This window comes from Mytilus galloprovincialis, chromosome 14 (assembly GCF_965363235.1).
Source record: "Mytilus galloprovincialis chromosome 14, xbMytGall1.hap1.1, whole genome shotgun sequence".
Lineage (NCBI taxonomy): Eukaryota > Metazoa > Mollusca > Bivalvia > Mytilida > Mytilidae > Mytilus > Mytilus galloprovincialis.
This window is the reverse complement of record NC_134851.1, coordinates 42,589,103-42,610,431: the sequence shown is the minus strand read 5'-3', so window position 1 is coordinate 42,610,431 and position 21,329 is coordinate 42,589,103. Positions and strand designations below refer to the sequence as shown.

General features: G+C 30.7%; 1 protein-coding gene and 1 long non-coding RNA gene across 4 annotated transcripts in view; one reads left to right on the top strand and one right to left on the bottom strand.

The window, feature by feature from the left end:
* Positions 1 to 21,329, bottom strand: part of LOC143059716 (protein Wnt-6-like) — an 82,662-nt gene that overhangs the window by 22,501 nt on the left and 38,832 nt on the right. For 2 of the 3 annotated variants that reach the window (XM_076233264.1, XM_076233265.1), the window contains exon 2: positions 6,661 to 7,298. The exons of the other annotated variant lie outside the window; for it this stretch is intronic. In XM_076233264.1, coding sequence (XP_076089379.1) covers positions 6,661 to 6,908 — 248 coding nt within the window. In that variant the 5' untranslated portion in view covers positions 6,909 to 7,298. The remainder of the gene's footprint in view (positions 1 to 6,660; positions 7,299 to 21,329) is intronic. 3 annotated transcript variants of the gene reach the window in all.
* Positions 1 to 21,329, top strand: part of LOC143059717 (uncharacterized) — a 48,005-nt gene that overhangs the window by 14,726 nt on the left and 11,950 nt on the right. The window lies entirely within an intron of this gene.

Sequence of the window (21,329 nt, the reverse complement as noted above, 5' to 3'; positions counted from 1 at the left end):
TTCTTCTCACCACAACATTGAATATCTTATTGGTCTGACCATCCATTTCGCCAAGCAATTATTACTAGCCTTGTGGTCTATTCTGTCTTCAGACTGCTGAAGTTGCTTGGATATTGCTTTCATCTGTTTGCTATTAATATTCATTGCCTTTTTCTGTTTCGCTTGAAATGTAATGAGACCAACACATATTTTATATATTCGCGCTTCTCTCTGTTTTATATTGCGGTAAGTCTCAGCTGTTCTTTGAGCATTTAATTTTTCTATCTGTTAAATATTCTTGGTACAACTGTTTAATAGTCATTTCTGAGCTGTCCTCTGTTAAAGAGTCTTCAGCTGTGGGTTTCTCCATATCACCAAGTGATTCAGTTTCTGCCATTTCAATGTTCTTGTCCTTGTTGTCCTCAATTCCTGCCATTTCACTGATATGTGTTTAACTGATTCTCAATTAACAGCTTAATGTCTCAATTTGCAAAATATTGCGACCCAAGAGATAAGATAGGCACCGAATAATATCTTAAGGCAGATAAATCCCAAATCACAGCTTTTATGTGTGACCCAAGACAACAAATAGAGCAGCTTTTAATGAAGGCTACTACCGCAGCTTTTTATGAAAGCTACTTCTTTGTGTATGAAATGACAAACAAGGCAAAATCAGAAAGGACAGAACTGGAACAGATACAAATGACACTATACATCAATAAACTACTTATATTCGGATCAATTCTCAATAATGAATATTTGCTTATTTTTCAAGGTGGCCATTTTGAAAATAGCCGCCATTTTGTATTTCAAAAATAAATCAAGTACACCAAGTCATTCAAATATGTTGATTTTTGTGCACCCAGCATCAAATCCACTGTGGTTTGTGCAATACTGGAAAATATTTTAGAACGCACGGCAGCCATCTTGAAATAAGCCGCAATATTGAATTTTGAGGGTGGGTCCATAGCTAATATTGCTCAGTACACAAACATGTACCATCATGCAAAAATTGGTGCTTTCCTCATCATTTGAGCAATTTTTTCACCGATCGGCCGGACTATTTTATTGTGTTCGTTAATGAATCTTTTGCACATGCTATTAATTCTTTGAATACCAGACAATGTGTATTTCAATTGTTTACGACCTCTGAAAAATATTGACAGTCTATCATTTATCTTCCAATGTATCTGTTGAGTAATTGCACCTAAGATACCTACTTTATTGACGATGAGAATCAAGACAATGCTTTAATTTTAAGCGAAGGTCTACTCGATAGGTTGTCCACAAAACACGTTTAAGAAATAGTGTTGAAGATTTTACATCAGAACTCGATTTACAAAGCGGATATACTTTGAAATGTTTGAGTTGTCTGTTGTAGATGTTAAACATCAGCCATTATTTTTTAATCATGTTTTCGAATACATTTTACTTTTTCTAAGCTAAATACATAAGTGAACCGTTCGTATCTTTTTGTGCAATATGGACGAAAATTTCCAAAATTACATGTTTTCGATATAACATAATTCCTCACCGATCGGTTAATGTAAATATGATTTCACATGTTAATATCTAAATGTGTAATACAATGATGAGTTAAAAAATACGTTTTAGAGAAATCTGAATCACAAACTGAAAGACGCTTAAAGAATCTACCGGCTTCCAATTATGTTCCTACATTTTGTGCCGTGTTATTTAATGTCTTTCTAACTAGCAACTTTGTATATAAAAAGATTTGGTATGATTTCCAATGAGACATCTCTATTAAATTTCAAGACCAAATGAAAAAGAGGTGAAATATCACAGATCATCATACGGCCTTTAACAATGAACAAAACTCCTTAATAATAGTAAGATATAAAAGATTTCAATGTAAGAAATTTGGAGAAAACTAATGGCCTAATTTATATACCGTAATCGAGCTTGTATAGTTCGCAATGGTACATTGTCCGCACCCTCTTCTCGCCAAGAAATGTCAAGTAAAAAAAAACCAACTTTTTATGACTTTTAGAAAATGTGTAATGAAACTATAACTCCAACAACACGTGATTTGATAGAGTTAACTTTCATTTGTGCGTTTCCAATGTAATACAAAAACTGAATGATTGTCCTTCGATGTAGTACTGCAGGGGTGGTGTTCTCGAAAGTATCCTAAGATTCGTCCTAAGTCATAGATAAGACCAATTTTAGGATGGACTTAGGATCAATTTAGGACACTCTTAAGTTGTGTCTCGAAGCTATCTCAGACGTATCTTATGTTAGGACGTCATAAACATATCCTAAGTCGAAATTTTAAATCGTCAAATTTATTTTTTGATAAAACATTTAATAATGACTAAACCAATTAATAAAATTGTTTAGGAATTTTATAATTACAATTAAAGAATTAAATCCATGATTTTAAATGTAATACTAAAATTATACCAAAAAGGATTGTAATTTAAACTGGAAAACAACTTGTTTTGAAATAAGAATTGAATTTGTAGTGTAATCGTAAAAACGAAGTTCAAAGTTTAAAATCATGCATTATTTCTTTATATACGAGTCAAAACCGATGGTGCGTTTCATTTCATGTTAATCTTCAGGTAAAAAAGTGAACAAAAAGCGAAATCCAAACTTTATTATGTTAGGATGAAGATAGGATGATCCTAAGACACCTAATTCGGTGTCCTAAAGTTAGGACGAAAACTGAGATATATTGTAAATTAAGAGAGCTTCGAGAACACGACTTAGGATAAATACCTGTCATAAGATGGACTTAGGACACGTCCTAGTCCTAAGATAGCTTCGAGAACACCACCCAGAACTTGTTTGACAAAGAAAATGAACTTTGATTTACACACTTGTTTAAATTACAAGCATATTTCAATAAATTTAGACACAAAAATTTAGATTGGTATGCTCTTTGTGAGGAATATTTTTATCAGTTCGATACTAGGTGCGGTTATAATAATAGACTTTATTGAATTCTGTCTCACAAATAATATATATTACTATGCATAATTTAGTCTAAATGTTAAAATTGCATTTTATATTAAAATTTCGTATTAAAGCCACAATTGAATTAAACAGGGTGTATAACTTAATAATAATTCCTTTTATTAATTATTAAATTGAAATTTATAGGTAAAATATATTTGTTTCTCATTTAATTTTCTTGCTAACTGCATACATGTGTATATCAATTTTACTGTCCTTCAATCCTTAATTGTAAAATCATTAGATCATATATTCAAGAAGACTGGAAACCTTATACATATTTAAGTGTTCATTTTTGTAAGGTTAACATGTATTTTGAATAAACCGTTTTGTACTGAATGACAGTTCATTGATGGCATTTAATTGAAAAATCTTGTGAAATCCAAAATTTTCAATTCATAAAACAGTCATAGGACTTCCATTTTAATAGATTTAGGGACAAGTACAGTGCACCAACGCATAATGTAATAAAATTAAGGTCATACCATCTCTTTACAACTTCAAAGGGGCAGGGCTATTGCCACGTAGAGCCGTTTAATTATCAGTGATCTAATCGCGTGAGATCTCGTGAGAATGTTTACAAATACTACTGTTACAGTTTTAAATGGGTATCAATTAGATTGATCTATTGTTCAAACAAATTTCTTAACTTTCAAAGTTTTGTAATCGAATACACCTTTTGTCAAACGAAGTGTTAACATTTAAAAAGATTAAAAGATGTTTCTTTTCTTCTTAAACAAGTGGTACCAAGTAAATTTCAGCGAAACTGTCAAATTAGAGAACTCTGTTTGTTTCAATGGTTATGATTTGTTAATAGATTTAGACATTCTGCAGTTATCAAAGGGGTCTGTACATTTTAACCATTTTTGAACAAGCGTATTTATACAAAATTTCAAGGTGCATGAACTAAGTAAACTAAAAAAATCTTGAAGGCTTCTTTCAATATTGGATATTTCAAAGCAGGTATTTACAAAGGGCAATAAGTGGAAATGCTGTCTGCAAATTATGTTTCAAACATTTTTAATGGACAACGTTTGGCTATGTTCGTTTTGTAGGACAATGTTTTGGTTGCTCGCGACGTCATTACGTCATAGACTAGTCATTTCAGCATGAGTTTTATTTGTCGACAGAAAAGGCCCGTATAACAATGAAATTCACCGCTAACAGCACCAAACCTCAAATGGTTTTCAAATGGGTCTTCAACATAAAAAAAAAGAGTAAAATGGAAAAAAAAAAAATTATAGGGAATAGTGATGTGCTAAAATAGATAGAATAGAGCATAATAGACCAAAAGTATGAAGAATAAAAGAAATGAAGTCCGTATTTACATATCAAAAGAAATAGATTAAAGTTTAACTTGTAAGTTATGGTATGCATTATATCTATCCTTCACATCTACAAAGGTATACCAGATTTTTTTCTGGCATTAATGAAAAGGAAAAACAGGTTGCTAGGTCAACTTGTGTGCAAATGTGTAAACATGCATACATTATTTGAATTTTTCATTTACTCAAATAAAAGAGTTTTGTCAGAGTTAGAAAAGACGAAAGATCTTACGATATTTTTTTAATTAAAATTCTATATGCCCGATATTAAAAGTGGGTAGACCATAAGTCGAAAACTTGTGCAATGATGCCACTGAAAAAGCCGTAGGTTTTTGAGGACTACTCTCGATTAAGATATTATATTATTGGATATATATGAAACAAAATATCAATTGAAAAAAAAGGAAATAAAACAAGAGGGAAGAAGAAAACCCAGTTAATAAAAGTATTGATATTCGCACAGATGACTCAAATCAGTGACACACACACACACACACACATTGTTTTCAATATAATGGAATTCAATGCGACTGCCATAAAAGTGAGAAATTTATCTAGCTATAACACGAAGTTTTATCCAACATTTCCTACATGCGGTAATGCCTGTACTAAGCCAGGAATATGACAGTTGTTTTCTATTTGGTTGATGTATTTGAGCTTTAGATTTTGCTATTTGATAAGGGACTTTCCGTTATGAATTTTCGGTATTATTTGTTATTTTATATTTCATTTTTCATCTTTGACCGTCTTAATTTGTTCTAATAATTCCTGGTACATGTAATTCGAAAAGGCATGATTTAGTTCACTCGATCAATAATGCTGTTAATGGAAATGTAAAGTGCCCGAATGTTTGGATGAAGACTAAGTGTTCGAATAGTACGTAGTCATAGTTTATGTCTTGACCACGGTTTTGTTTTATGTTTTATATTTTGAATTTTCAGCTAAAAAAAGTTATGTTCTTTACAAAGTACAAATAATTAAACTATTTTTTTGTCAATCTGGATAAGTTTACCTTTGATAATTTCAATTCAAGGTTGTGCAATAAAAGCTCCGCATAAATTATTAAATCGATCTGTGTGTGATGTACCAATGATTGCCTTGAATCGAACTTTTGAGAATGAAATTAATGGCTGTATTCTTAATATCCAATGTTTCTTTTAGCCATGTAAACATATGGATCGAAAGTATCAAAACTTGCAATGTCTACTTAAATTAGGAGATTTAAAGTTCTAAAGAAATCTTCAATAAAATTTGATAAAATGAACATACCCTTATATAAATCTAAAAGAGTTCAAATTATGGAAAAAAATATTTCGAAAACTTTGATTTATTATAAAATATATTGTGAGGATTAGCATACCGCACTGCAGTTATTTTGCATACATTTCTTTCTCAAATATTTAACTTTTAAAGGTAAATTTAATTTACATATATAATTCCAGACAAAACTAATTGAAAATATTATTTTGAAATTTAAAATTTCAATCAGAAAAAAGAAAATAGGTGAATTGTAGCAATACATTTTTGTTCAACAAGTGTAACGGCACCTTTCATGCATATTAAAAGTATGACAATTTAAGATTTAAATGCCTCTTTTTATCTCATTTAAACGATCTCTGAAAAACACTTTTAATAAATTTCTGATTGATGTTAAACCATTTTGTAAATATTTCTACTTAATGATAAATTTTTGCATAAGTTTAAGTTTTTGGAAGAATTTTACAATTTTCATAGTACTTCGAAAAATAACCCTAGTCACCTTTTTAATGAAATATACATCTGACATAACGTTTGAAGATTTTATAATTGTGGGTTTTAATGTTGTAAAGATGAGCGCAATTGTTTTAAGACGAAACATAATTAAAAGAGAATTAGAACACTATATATTTCGTCTGCGGTTGATATTTATACTTTCTAATTAGTCTAGTTATCATATATTTTCTAACGAGGTTAATAAAAAAATTCAATTGTTAATTTTAGTTAAACGATACAAACTTAAACAAAAAATACGTTTTTTCAAAGTCTTAAAAATAATCATCCATAAAAAGTCTCATTAGCTTATACGTAGTTGTGCTTTTCTCGTGTATTTAGAATTCCGGGAATTTGAAAAAAATGAAAATCGCCAAATGATGCCTATGTAAACTATCAGATGCATGGCAAATCCTTTTTTCACTGTCATTCCAAATAAATGGTGCGTACATTTCATTAACCGTGTGTCAACTCAAAGGCAATTGGTGCGTTTCTTTTCATTAACAGTGCGAGTATATAGTCCAGTCTGTTATCAGTCTGTAAATGCTAGATGGACGAAGGCAAAATTTTATTTCTACCATTAATAATATGCAAATTAGTAATGAATATTCAAATTAGCTGTACTTACCACCACAAACCAATTATATTCGCTGGAAACAGTAGGAAAAAATATAACAGTACCAATATTCGTTGTACTTGCATGTTAAGGTCAAAAATCCTGTTTGAAAATTTTTGCACTAGTTTTTTAAATAACGTTACCAAACGTACATTGAAATTGATTTCAGTTGTAAAATAGACGCATTTCCGGAAAGATTCCGCCCTCTTAATGAGTGTTCTAGGATGACTTAGTACTTTCCAATAATAACTGATTTGCATAGAGAAGTTGTAGATGAATGTTACGAAATACAAACAAAAAACTTAATAACTCTGTCTGACTATTTTGAATCCAATTATGTTAGTCAAAACACATCAACTGTATGCCAAATTTATCTGGAAATACCAAATTCACATATTTACGAATGATGTCTGATCCACATATTTTATCTCCTTAATTTACCACTTTTTTATTTATCATTACCAAAAACCATAATAACTGAGCAGTCATATCCGTTGATGACATACGGGTACTTTCTCATTGTAATCCTATGCACTGTAATTACATTGTACAATATTAATACCCATCATTTCTCCTTGACCGCATTATAAAGTATCCTTCCGAGGAACAAATCCACAAATTCATCCCTTTCACCGCACGGATCACTCAGCCTGAAAGATTACAGGTAAGAGTACAAATACAGAATTTAATGGTAGATCGGTAAGATTAGTTTCACATTCGAATAAAATATGTAAATAATTTAATAAGGAGAGTGCATACTTAAAATACAACAATAATGTATTGTCAAGTCATAGAAAGTGGAGGCTGACAATATATACTGTCCAGTTTTATAACCTTATATGGTATTGTCAAGTTATAGAAAAATGAAGCTGATAATTCATACTGAAAAGTAAAGTCTACATTTCATACTGTCTAAGTTTTTGATTCTATACAATGCATTATTAAGGTATTGGGAAGCCATATAAAAAGGAAGCTGATAAGTTTTACTGACTTGGATTTGATCATATACAATACAGCTATATAAAATATTACCTAGTCAAAGAAAGGTGAAGCTGATAAGTTATACGGTCTAGTTATATGACACTTTACAATACAGAAATAAGGTTTCTTTAAGTCAAGGAAAAGTGAACTGACCACTTATACTCGCCCCTTCTGTGATCCCACACAATTCAGCAATAAGATGTCAAGTCAATGAATTTTGAAGCTGATCATTAACACTAATATGATCCTATACTATACACCTTTAAAGTTTTGTTAAGTCATAGAAAAATGAAGTTGATAATTCATACTGTCCAGTAATATGATTCTATACAATACAGCTATCAGGTATTGTTAAATCATAGCAAAGTAAAGCTTACAGTTTATACTAAACATCGAAGGCAACAATTCAGTTGATGATCCTATATAATACAACAACAATGTATAATCAGGTCGTAGAAAGGTTATGGTGACAAATTTTACTATTCTGTTTTTCATCCTATAGAAACAATAAGGCATTTTCAAGTCTGAGAAAAGTGATGCTGACAATTTATACTGTCCTGTTTTGTGATCCTATGCAATACAGTCCTGTTTTGTGATCCTATTCAATACAACAATGACACATGTATATTGAGTGAGCTAACAGTTTTTACTTTGGTTTTAGTTATATATAGACTATAATTGGTATGAGATCACCACGTAGTTTCAGGATCAAATGTTTTGAAAACCAAAACATAAACTGATAACCATTGCTAAGTACCGGTGTTTATTCTAGGCTTTTGATAGAGTTTATTTAGTGATTATAATGCAAGACAATATTGACTACTGTACCCCTTTTTTTTGACATTTTATACCTATATCATCTGTGTGCTTTGTTTACACATTGTTGTCAATATAATGGAATTGTATGTGACTGTCATACAGGTGACATATCTAGCTAGGTATAAACCTTGGTTTCATGCAACATTTTGTACACCAGAAAATGCCTGTACCCAGTTAGAAATATGATTGTTCTTATCCAATCGTTTTATGGGTTTGTGCTTTTGATTTTGCCCTTTGATATGCGACTTTCTATTTTGAATTTTCCTCTGAGTTTGGTATTTTTAGTTTTTCACCTTTTAGTTTTTGTTCATAAATCAGGCCGTTAGTTTTTTTGTCGTTTGAATTGTTTTACAATAGCCATTTATAAGCCCTTTGCAGCTTGCTGTGCAATATGTGCTTTGCTCAATTTTTATGGTCGTACGGTAGCTATAATACATTGTACTTGCTTACTCTTACGTTATTTGGTCTGTGGTGGAGAGTTGATTCATTGGCAATCCTACCACATTTTTGTATATTTACTTTTATTCAATCTTTTGTTGATGATGGTGTTTCAGTTGTACTTTAGTTTTCAAAGTGGTTCTTTGTTGGCTGTTATGCTTGCAATATCATGATTGTATCTTTTTTTGACAATAATGTTATGAGTTAGTTTGCTTTATTGTATGTAACCCTATTTAATTCGTTTTGTTGCAAAACAAGAAATTGGCAGAACAGCCTGAACCTTTCAACGTTTTGTTGTCTAAGAATGAAATTGAAAAAAAAATACGATAAAGACATATCTATTGAATACTACCGGTACATTAGCAATATTTAACTGGCGGCTAATATAAATTTGATGTAATTGTTGTAAACATATTTCTACATTTAACAAATTGTATCTGTTTGGGTTGCTCACACATTTTTGTTTTGTCAATATAGACTTGTTGCTTACATGTGGGAGATTGGAGTAGTCGAAACCAGATTAAACATTGTCTTCGGAAAATTCCTGAACCTAGTCAAGGTTGTATTCTAGTAGCTCAATCATTCTCAACCATTCTATATAGCCAAGCTTTTGGTTTTGTCACGTTTTATGGACTTCCCCCTTTGAATTTATCTTTGAGTTATTATTTTTGATAATAATTTTGTTTCTTGATATTTAAAAAAAAAATGAGGTTCAATTGTTAGAAAAAGGCATATTTTTATTTTGCTGTTAATGTGTTTTCTATATATTTCAACTTCAAGTTTTGAATGGGGAGATATTTATGTGTGTCGCAGATATTTTGTGTTTTTCAATATTACATGCTTCCAACTGTGTATGATATATACATTTTTGTTTGATTATTCTAATTCTTGAAAATTTGTTTTTGAATTTTTGCTGACCAACGGATTTTATTTAGGTCATAAAAGCATATCTAACACATTTGGAGTCGACATTTACTGTCTACTTACCAAAGAAAAAGAACTAAGGGATAGTGAAAGTTGTAATTTGTGGGACAGAAACCACCTTTGTCATTATAACAGTGAAAAAATTAATTCACACATTGTATAACTTTAAAAAAAACCCAACAACCTGCTTATCATTTAAACAAATAATTAAACGAGATGTTAGAAAACTAGCTTAGATATAGGAAGATGTGGTGTGAGTGCCAATGAGACAACTCTCCATCCAAATAACAGTAAACCATTATAGGTCAATGTACGGCCTTCAACACGGAGCCTTGGCTCACACCGAACAACAAGCTATAAAAAGCCCCTAAATTACTAGTGTAAAACAATTCAAACGGGAAAACCAACGGTCTAATCAATATAAAAAACGAGAAACGAGAAACCCGTATAAATTACATAAGCAAACGACAACTACTGTACATCAGATTCCTGACTTAGGACAGGTACTCAACAACAAAGCATGTGTCGTTACCGAGTAAGGAGCCTCGTCAGTGGTTTTCTGTTGTTATATCTTAGTGTGTTTAGAGAAGTTGGAGTTGATTGCCGGTTTTTGGTGGATTCTTTTAATCTATTTACCACTTTAACACATTCGCGATCGTCGACGAGTTAGAGCTTGATACGTTGCACTGATACCTGTCAATAATTGAATACTGTATCATAACCTTTGTTTTTTTTGTTTTAGTAACTGTCTTGCCCAACATCTCTTTTCCTTATCTGTATCAATGAAAGTATTTGAGGTGGTACCTAACACTACAGAGAGATAACTCTGTAAATTCAGCTTAACGTTTTAATTACGTTGTGTTGTAAAAAGAATATTAAGCATCTCAATGATCAAAATTGGTGTTCGTCAAACTGCTATATAACCAGTGTAAATTTTCTGATTTTAAAATTTTTATATTTTTGTTAAAGGGTCAATGTAAATACTTTGACAAACTTTTAAGAAAATTAAACGAGCCAAATTAATTTTAGTGAAAGTGTTGGGTACCACCTTAATCTTTTGACAATGAAATCATATATTATTCTACACTGTCATATCGCCAAATTTTGATATAATGATCGCCTGGAAACTTAATCTTTGAAGGATTCTTATCAGTAGCTATTTTATCAATAATACATTTTCAGCCTTACCAATGGTAAATTTATTCCAAAATACATTAGAAAGTTGCTTAAAAAACATGACAGTATACATTTATTTATCATTGACATAAATTCTTAACAAAACGCCCAAATGATACATTTTTGTATTTTTTTCTTTGTTTTTTAAATACTTTAAATATTCTATTGAAATCAGCCCGATACCAACACTTTCAAAAATATACTATTCTAATTAGGGTCATGTGATATACTAGAAATAAAAATATAAACTACACCTTATACATTTTAAACGTCTGCATTTCTCGATTAACCTTCATCTGGAACAGTTGCAAGCAAAGAAGGACTTGAAACAATTGGCCGTTTCAGAATCTTAAGAATCATGGGTAATTTCATTGTTCGTACCCCAAAGTGAAAATAACGTTACGTCATTGGTTGAATTTCCATTGTTTATAACGTTTTAAACCAATCAAAACGCTTTGGTGTACGGTTTTGAAAATATTACCCAGGATGCATTAGATTCTGAAACGGCGAATTGCCAAATCCATCTAAGGTCATCTTTGCAATGGGGTTTTTAAACCATAATTTCAATATAATTAATGAATTTACAAAATCATGTCAGTAACGAAGTATTGATATTAAACAAAAGTCAAATCACAATAATACTTAGTTCCAAGGAAAGTTCAAAACGGAAAGTCCCTAATCAAATGGCGAGATCAAAAGCACAAACATATCAAAGAAATGACAACAACTGTGATATTCCTGACTTGGTACAGACATTTTCTTATGTGAACATGGTGGGTAAAATGATAATCCTGGATACTGACAGTGATGATTATGATTATATAAACAAGCAATTTGAATTCCTTATTGGAATGGTTTTCATCTGACACTGATGTTTTTATATTTGATACTATATTAATTGACCGTTGAATTTGCACGTCTATATATATACAGATGTGTGCAATAGTTTCTTGTATTGACACGTGAAGAGACATAGCACATATTTAAAAAGAAGGTATTGGCCTGGTTGGTCGACGATAAAACAAACTTTATCATCTGCCTCAAATGCATTAAGTTAACAATAAAGCAATCAAAATGTATGTTCAAATTTAACTGTATATGTTATGAAGGGACATATGAACGTATAGCAGGAAATGTTAACCCTGTCCACAAACCTTCTCTTGTTTTATTTGGATTGAATTAAAACTAGTCCGACTTTTGTTATGTAAAGTACCTTAAAATTGGAAAACATCATTTATTCAATACCCTTCAATAAAATTACATGACATTTATTATATGAAAGTAATAAAATTACTGTAAATGCCATGTCATTCAATTACAATTTGTTTCAAAACAACAAAAAACTTAAACCCATAAGGTAAGTTGCAAAACAAAAAGTTGTGTATAATTGAGCTACATTGGTTGTTCATCAGAATTATGTACTAAACACTTTTTTATCCTGACAGTAGACCCTTACTAACAGGGCACCGTTAAGGGTTTATAGTGTATATAAGAACAGTAAAATTGAGAATGGAAATGGGGAATGTGCCAAAGAGACAACAACCCGACCATAGAAAAAAACAACAGCAGAAGGTCACCAACAGGTCTTCAATGTAGCGAGAAATTCCCGCACCCGGAGGCGTCCTTCAGCTGGCCCCTAAACAAAGATATACTAGTTCAGTGATAATGAACGCCATACTAATTTCCAAATTGTACACAAGAAACTAAAATTAAAATAATACAAGACTATAGTGCCTAACAAGATTTTGTGAGGTAGACGAAATTGACTTTAAAACGATCGTATTGACTTTTGATGTGTAGAAATAGGCAGATCGGACATATTTTGACTTTAGTTACTTACTTCTTAAGTTTGGGATTAATTGTAATCAACATATTCCAATGAGACTGAAAAATGCTTTTTTTTATTATGATAAATAATAATTTTACCTGCCGTAGTCGTGCGTAAAATATATTTCGGTATTTCTCTTACGAAAATGACTTGTTTAATGGAACAAAACGTATCATTTGTAAACTTTCTCTTTACTCTTCACAATAGGCTTTTAAAAAATAACCTTTCCAACTGTATATTCCGAAAATTTTGTGAAAATCGAATAAGTGGCAATTCTTACCTTTCATACCTTAACTTTCATTGATAAAACATAATATTGACTCGTCCAGTGTCCAGTTTGAAGGTCATTTTAGTTACCGGTCACATTCATGCACGTTCTAATTAATCAATAGTCATGTATGAAAAGCATAAACAAGTTTGAAGGTAAACTAATAACAACTTAATCCAATCAAATTGCCTACGATTCAATAACAATGACCAGTCCACATCATAAAAATGTATAGGGGTAAACTGGGTAGGGAGAAAATGTCAGATATATTAAGTTCATTATTTTGCAATAACGAGTAAAAATTTGTTAACCAATAGATTTGTTATAATTTCATAATCATGTCGTTATGTATTGGTATAGTTTTTGGATCTTTCATTAGCGTATTTAAGGCTGTAGAAAGTTTGGCCTTCAAAAGTCAACATAATCATTGACTTTATAAAGAAAATTCGCCTTTTTAAAACATTGAATGTTTCACAAATAACACGCGACAACAAAGCAAAATCATTTCTTAAAACACTGCAAAAAAAATAATTCTGATTGATGCAGTGGTATTGTCATAAATTGCACTGGAGTGAACAGTGGTACATCAAACGTCGAATTCCCTCACACAATGTTATCACACACTATAACAAGTACATATTATTAAGTATTCTTTTTGGTATAGAATGAGACAGTAAATGTATATTTTAGTTCCTCGTCTGGTTGGATTGCTCTCTCATTGACTTATCCTTTAATTCGTACCTGCCATGTCAAATATTGAGTAGATCTAAATCATCACTTGAGTACAAGCTATTTGTATTTGCTTTAGGTTTTTTGATTTTACTCATCCAGAAGGCAATATTAAAATTATGCACATTGCACGTCAACTAAATCTTACTAGTATGTTTGTGATGTGTCTTTTTTCTCACCAGGGCATAAAGTCTAGCACTGTGTGCCTAAAACCGTTTTAAAAACTTGTAAATAGTTATAAAACATATTAAGTAACATATTTTCTTTGAACCACATGGTGTGATATTTGAAATAAGAAATTTATGGTTTATTAGAGTGAAATTTTGCAGACTATAAGTCGATATGTATTTAAAGCATTATAAATGAAATTATACAACAAAGAATTTTACCAAGTCATAGACTGTTTGATAGTTTCCGAAAATAGGATTTCAATGATAAGATATATCGGACACCAAATCGTATTCTTTCAAATCTTTCAAATCATTAAAGTCCAATAAAAATGTGTTAATTCAACATGCGCTTTTGGTTTACTTACAAAAAATAAACTAAACGATATATGCGACGGATGAAACATTGCTTTACAAAATATTAAACATAAGGAAAAGCGGTTTATTAATAATCAACACTTATCAATCAATTTTCAATTAAGTAGATTAAAATTAGTTATCAAAGGTATCAGGCTAATAATTCAATACATCAGACGCGAGTTTCGTCTACATAAGACTCATCAGTGACGCTTAGATCAAAATAGTGAAAACGCCAAAACAAGTACAAAGTTGAACAGCATTGAGGAGGGAGCCAAAATTCCAAAAAGTTTTTCCAAATACGGGTAATGTAATCTATGCCTGGGATAAAACTTTGTCTTGTCCTTTTATGACTTTATTTCAAGATTAGAACATAGCTTAACAACCTCATCATAGGTACCAAGACTAAGTTTGTACGCCAAATGCGAGTTTCATCTGCAAATTCTCAACTGTTACGCTCGAATAAAAAATGTAATCGATAATCCAAATAAAATACGAAGGTCAATGCATGGAGTACCTTAATTCAAAAATGTAAAGTTAAATACTACTAGAGTAAACACGCGATACCAACTGTTCTTATGTATAACTTTTATTAGTATCCTCGTAGTAATTTTATTTGAAGTTCAAAACACCGCTTAACTACTGTTGCATCTAATTTATGTTTCACCATAGTCCACAGCAGATTACATTCGTACATTCATCTGATATGATCATGTAATTGTTCTTACCAATACAATTGAGAATGGAAATGAGGATTGTGTCAAAGAGACAACCACCGGACCATAGAACACACAACTGCAGAAGGTCACCAATAGGTCTTCAATGCAGCGAGAAACTCCCGCACCCGGAGGAGTCCTTCAGCTGGCCCATAAACAATATATATACTAGTTCCGTGATAATGGACGTCATACTTAACTCCAAGTTATACACCAGAAGCTAAAATTAAAAATCACGCAAGACTAACAAAGACCAGAGGCCAAACATGTTTATTTTTCACTGAGCCTTAAAATATCAAACAATCATGTAATTGACACATTTTAAACCGAATGATCTGTGATACTTTAAACAACGCGCAGATTTATATATAAAAAAATATAGAGAATATTTATTTAATGTAAACAAATTGTCCGAATGAACAAAGCAATGAAACTGACACTAAAGAATATGTCATCTTTTTGTTAATATTTAATTTTGAAATTGAAAAGAGATACGAAAGCTGTAAAAATGACATTCAAACTTATCATTCGAAACAAATGACAATGACATGGGAAAAACAAAAAACGACCAAAAATCAACAACAGTACACAAAAAAACCATAGAAAACTAAAAGACTGAGCAACAAAACCCCACCAAAACACATGTGATATGAGGGTTACATGTAGCAGATCCTGCTCCTCAGAAGACTCGCGTCGTGTTACTACAATACAATATGTTGTATCGAGTTATGACTGATCACATAATAGCTGATTTATAAGTGTCTCTTATCTAAATATAAGACATCACCAAATTCATTAAACATCGGTCATGTCAATTTTCTCACTCTAAAACTTTTTTCATGAACAAAGATACGCAGAACACTTACCAGTATAAACATCAGATATAGTGAAAAAATTAGAGGCACAAAGAACAACACTTGAAACTAAACTAAGGACTTTCCCTAAATTATTTCAGAATAACAAGCATTTTAAACGACTGTTATAAATTGATAGTATATAGATAAAGGAACTATAAGAAAAAAAAGTGTCCATGTGCTTGTTTTTAAAATATAACCTTTAAAAATTTGATGAAAAATGATTTTCTCTATATTTTTCATACATTTTTTTACTGTCTTCTTTTTCCTTTTCCAAAGGTATCGAAAAATAACAAGGACTTTTTAAGACTTTAAGATATAGCTTTTTCAACTACATGTAATAAAATTATGAAAAAAAGTAGGAATTAGCGTGAAAAATGTGTTCAAATCGAAACAAGGATAACATAAGTGGATTCCAATTATCTGACAAAAAGTCTAGAACAAGATTAACGAACATCCTTTGTGACTAAAAGATCGGAAAATCCTGCTTCGTCATTCTTAGACGATCCTTGACTTAAAATTAAGCATTCTACTTGCAAAAAAATAGCATTGAGATGAACCGAATACCACGAAAAACTCAGGGACCAAGTTTTTACCACAAAATACTTTATAGTAAAGTAACTCGCTAATTTGAGGCGGCACGTGAGGTCATCAAACACATGAGTTTCCAATTTGCTGTAATATTCAAAACGCCTGTAAACTAAATGTTGATACATTGCACTTTAAATGAAAGGGTTCACTTGGTTACAGTCGTGCATTCGATTGCAGGATTTTAAATCTTCGTAAATTTTTTGTCATATATTTAAATAATAGTCATAGAATTTGCTTTAATTTGTTCTATGAGCATTTTGTAATAACTCAGAGTATTTCTATTAAATACTAATGCTACTAATAAATAAAGTTGGAAGGTGGTGTATCAAACACATTATTATACTCTGTTTCATTAATCAAAATCGACAACTATTGAATTGAAGTATTGCGTATATTTTTCATGGATAACACAAAAATTACTTTGAAATAAGAAGTCATGATCACAATTTTCACAGGATAAGAACGATTAAAAAATTGAAAAAAATGTGTGTAGACAACTAAAAAAGTTTTCAAAACATTACTGTAAATTGCCCTCTAGTTGCAATGTACCGTTTGGGTGTTATCTCATTGAAGTTCATCCAAAATGTATTTATTCATTAACAATACTGTGTATGACCTTACGATATCATAGAGAGACACAGTATACTACATTAAAAACTTAAGTACTTAACACAATGATGGGTCTCGAATATAATACATTTGCAAAAAAATTAGTTTTCAAGTGCAATGTTAAAATGAAGAATAAATGTTTTTAAAACTGACAAGCTTGATGGTATTATCCATTTACACAAATAATTTCACTGATAGCGAATGAATTTAATCAAACTTTCAACACAAACGTCTTAATATTATCACTATTAATTTGTATAAATAATACATGGACTCTGAATAAGACGTATTACTTTTGTTTTTTTATGTTATCTCATTCATTTGTTCAGATGCGTTGTAATCCCTAACGTTTGTGTGTAGCTTAATACAATTATGTTGTTAACAAACAGTTGCAAATATTAAACGTATTAAAAGTTTGGTACACTTTGATAAAAAGTACTGTACTGCACAAGTCTCGAGAGAGAGAAAAAAGAGAGGTCATACAAAAAGCGTTTGAATTATAAATTTTTCAAATTAAACAAACAAACAAAATGGAAGCGAGTTGTACTAGCTTGCAGGGAATGTTTAAACTATGGCATTCGATATATATGACACGCTACCGAACTAGACATAACACATTGTATATTATATGCTGTTGAAGAAGTGTATGTAAATAAATACATAGAAGTTCATATTTAATAAATGATAAAATATCATTAAAATTGAATGTTCCTTTTTGTAAATTTATTGCGGCGTAAAGTTGATGATCAAAGTACATTTTGTTTGAAGCGCGAAACCCTTATACTAAAAAAGTGCACACAGTCAACTTTTTTACAACTTTATACATTTTCCAAAAGAAGCATTCATTACTTATCATACCACATCTTCTTTTTTATATTACTTATAATTACATTGTTTTTTGCTAGAAATATGGTTTCTGTTGGTATTTAATTAATCTGGGTACTTCATTAGGAAAGATAGTGTTACCATGAATATTACATTTCATTTGAAATGAAGGGTAATTGTAATAGTGATGTGAGATTGCTGTTACCAATCAAAATGACGTATTATAATGAAATGTTATGTAATTCGTGACATATAAAATGGAAGTATACCGATGATCATAAATTTGAGATACAGTGAAACCTTTATATAAGGGTCACCCCCGATACTAAACTTTACCATACAAAACAGGTGATCTTAGTTTTGAGGTTGAAAGTGTACGGTATCACTGCAACGGGACAAAAAGAGGGTCAACTTGCAAAACAGGTTTTCACTTAAAAGAGGTCACCTTGATAACATGTTTGATTATATATCAGACGTCCTCATATTTAATCTATAAAAAAAGAAGATGTGGTATGATATGTGTATCTAAACTACCTAAATACATTTTACAGACAAAATAACATAAAAAGATGAATGAGTCTTGTTTGTCGTATTTTTTTTTCAGTCTGATGGCCTGATTTATATGCATGCATATGAAATAGTATAATTCAAATATTCAATCAGGAGAATTTCTGATAAGTTTTGTACAAACCAAGGTATTCTCCACAGTTATAACCCATGCATCTCGTTCTGCGAGTACATACTGTCATTCAGACATTTATTTTGACATTGGCCTAGAATTTTGCTCGTCATATACACCAAAACGGATTCTAAGATTTTAAAATGCTAAAAAATTTAATCTGTACTTTAAATTGATTGATTTCAAAATTGAAAACCATGAAATGTTTACCATTTCACTCTGCAATTTTTTGCAATTTTTCTCTTTATGAAATAAAAGTAAACTGGTACGAAAATGAAATAGGATGAGCTGACCAATAGGCAAAATCTGCAATAATCCTGCTAGGCTTGGTGGGGTCTGTGTTTGCTTAAGGTCTGTCTTTAGTTTCCTGTTTATCTTTTTTTTTTTATATATGGAAATGGTGATACTTATACTTTCTTTTGAATCCAACATTCATCTTTAAGAATACTAGTATTTAATATCCGTTTTTTCATACCTGACGTCATAAAAGTTTTCAAAATTCATTTTTGTTCAAACAAAAAACCAAAACACATAGCATACAGAGCTAAAATTATCATTTAATCCTTAATTAAATTTATAAATAAAACTTTCAAATTATCAGATTCTAATTTATGATAAGAGGAAGATGCCACATACAACGTGTAATATCAAAATACTATTACCCTCAATAACTTTATGTCTACTGGCAGTATTCCACGTGACGATCTGGTAACTTAGACATGGAGATGAAACCCCAAAGTCAGGAACGTGCTTCATACTTTCGTTATTTATTGGTTATTTTTTTGTGATTAAACGTATAAATTTTCGTGTCATAACAACACCGAGAGCCAAGTATATATACTTGACTATCAATGAATCATGACGGCTTCATCTCAAATGAAATTAAGTCGGGTCCCTGTTCCTGTAGTTGTGTAAACAATACCTCATCTTTATTTAATTAAATGTATAGAAAATAAAAATAAACTATGAAAGATCTATACTCAACTGAACTTTAAGACAGTTTCGTCCATTTTTGTCCCATGTGCTATCATAACAGCTTTTATAACTTTTGTATGACCGAAGTAAGTTGGCTTTGTAACGCTGTACGTTTTAAGGGAGTTTATAAGCCACAGAAACTGACTGTATAGAATGTATTTAATAGCACAAACCAAGACGCGTCTGTATAAAATTTAAATAATATAAACCAATGACGTGGCTGTACAATATTTATTCCGTGGAACAAAACAATGACGTACCTGTACAAAATTTATTTTGTAATATAAATCAATGACGTGGCTGTATAAAAATCACTCCGTAGTTCAAACCAATTACGTGGCTATATAAAATTTACTCAGTAGTACACACCGATGACGATGCGGTATACAATTAACTCAATAGTAAACACCAATAATGTGGCTGTATAGAATTTACTCCGTAGTACAAACCAATGACATTGCGGTATAAAATGTACACCGTAGTACCAATGACGTTGCTGCATAAAATAACTCCAAAGTACAAAACAATAATGTGGCTGTAAAATAATTACACCATAGTACAAAACAATGACGTAGCTGGCGTAAATTTTCTCCGTAGTACAAACCACTACTAGAATCTAGGACGGTATGACATCATATCAACAGGTTAAGTACTTTAACTTGCTTTCATTAAAATCAAGTACTCTATAATACAGAATTGTTTGTTATTGTTTTTTTTTTACCTTAGTGTTTCTGTTTTTCTGTTATTGTACACCTAGCTGCCTTTCACTAACGAATCTTATTGTTGTTCTTGTATTATTCCATAGATCGAGATTAACAAGGTCAGTCTTCTGATTCAAATCTACCTTTTTTATTAATCATATGTTTATGTACAGGTCATAAGTTGAAACACTCGTCAATTTTTGTATGTGGTTTAATTTCGGTACATTGTTTTTTTTTTATTATTTGGTTTTGATGGTAGATTTTTTCTGAAGTCTCTGTTAAATATTTCCTCGCTTGTAAGACTGTGAACGATCCTATTCATTGGCATGAATGTGTTTATTAGACAAATGAAGTACATATGTGGATGCCTAAGTAATGGATATAAATCCAAATAAGGACCTCGGATACATACAACTCTTATATTCGTATATTCATTTTTAAACACGGTTTGCTATATAATATATGGTATTTTAAATTGATTTTTATTGGCGTTTTTTTTTTTTTTTATCAAAGTCGGTTGATAATAGAAGGTCTTAGACAGCTATAATTAACTGTCACTATTAAAAAAAACAAAAATATAAGTTGTAGGTCCTTTATAAAAAAAACTTGTAATAAATTGAAACATTTTTAATGTTTAGTCTAAAAAAATCAAAAATCACGAAAGATGAATTTTTGTATTGTTTCGGTTTGAAAATGTTTATAAAAATATGTACTTTAAATTACCATATTTAAACATTTCAATTTGTACCTACCAAGAATATGTATAGACATATAAATGTGATTAAAGTATTTCTGGGCAAAAATTTGTTTAGAGGACTTTTGAGATATAATTTTATTTTCAAGTATAGCAGATGTTGAACTTACAATCATTTTCTATCGTCTAAATGCCTAATAAAGTGCAACATTAGTGCACGGATGCTCAAAACTGTTACGTCTTATTTGTATATTCACAACTAAGATAAAAAAAGTTTAAAGATATTTATTTATATTGGATTGAGAAAAAAGTTTTTGCAACATATATTAATCCCTTTCCACTTTGCGGGT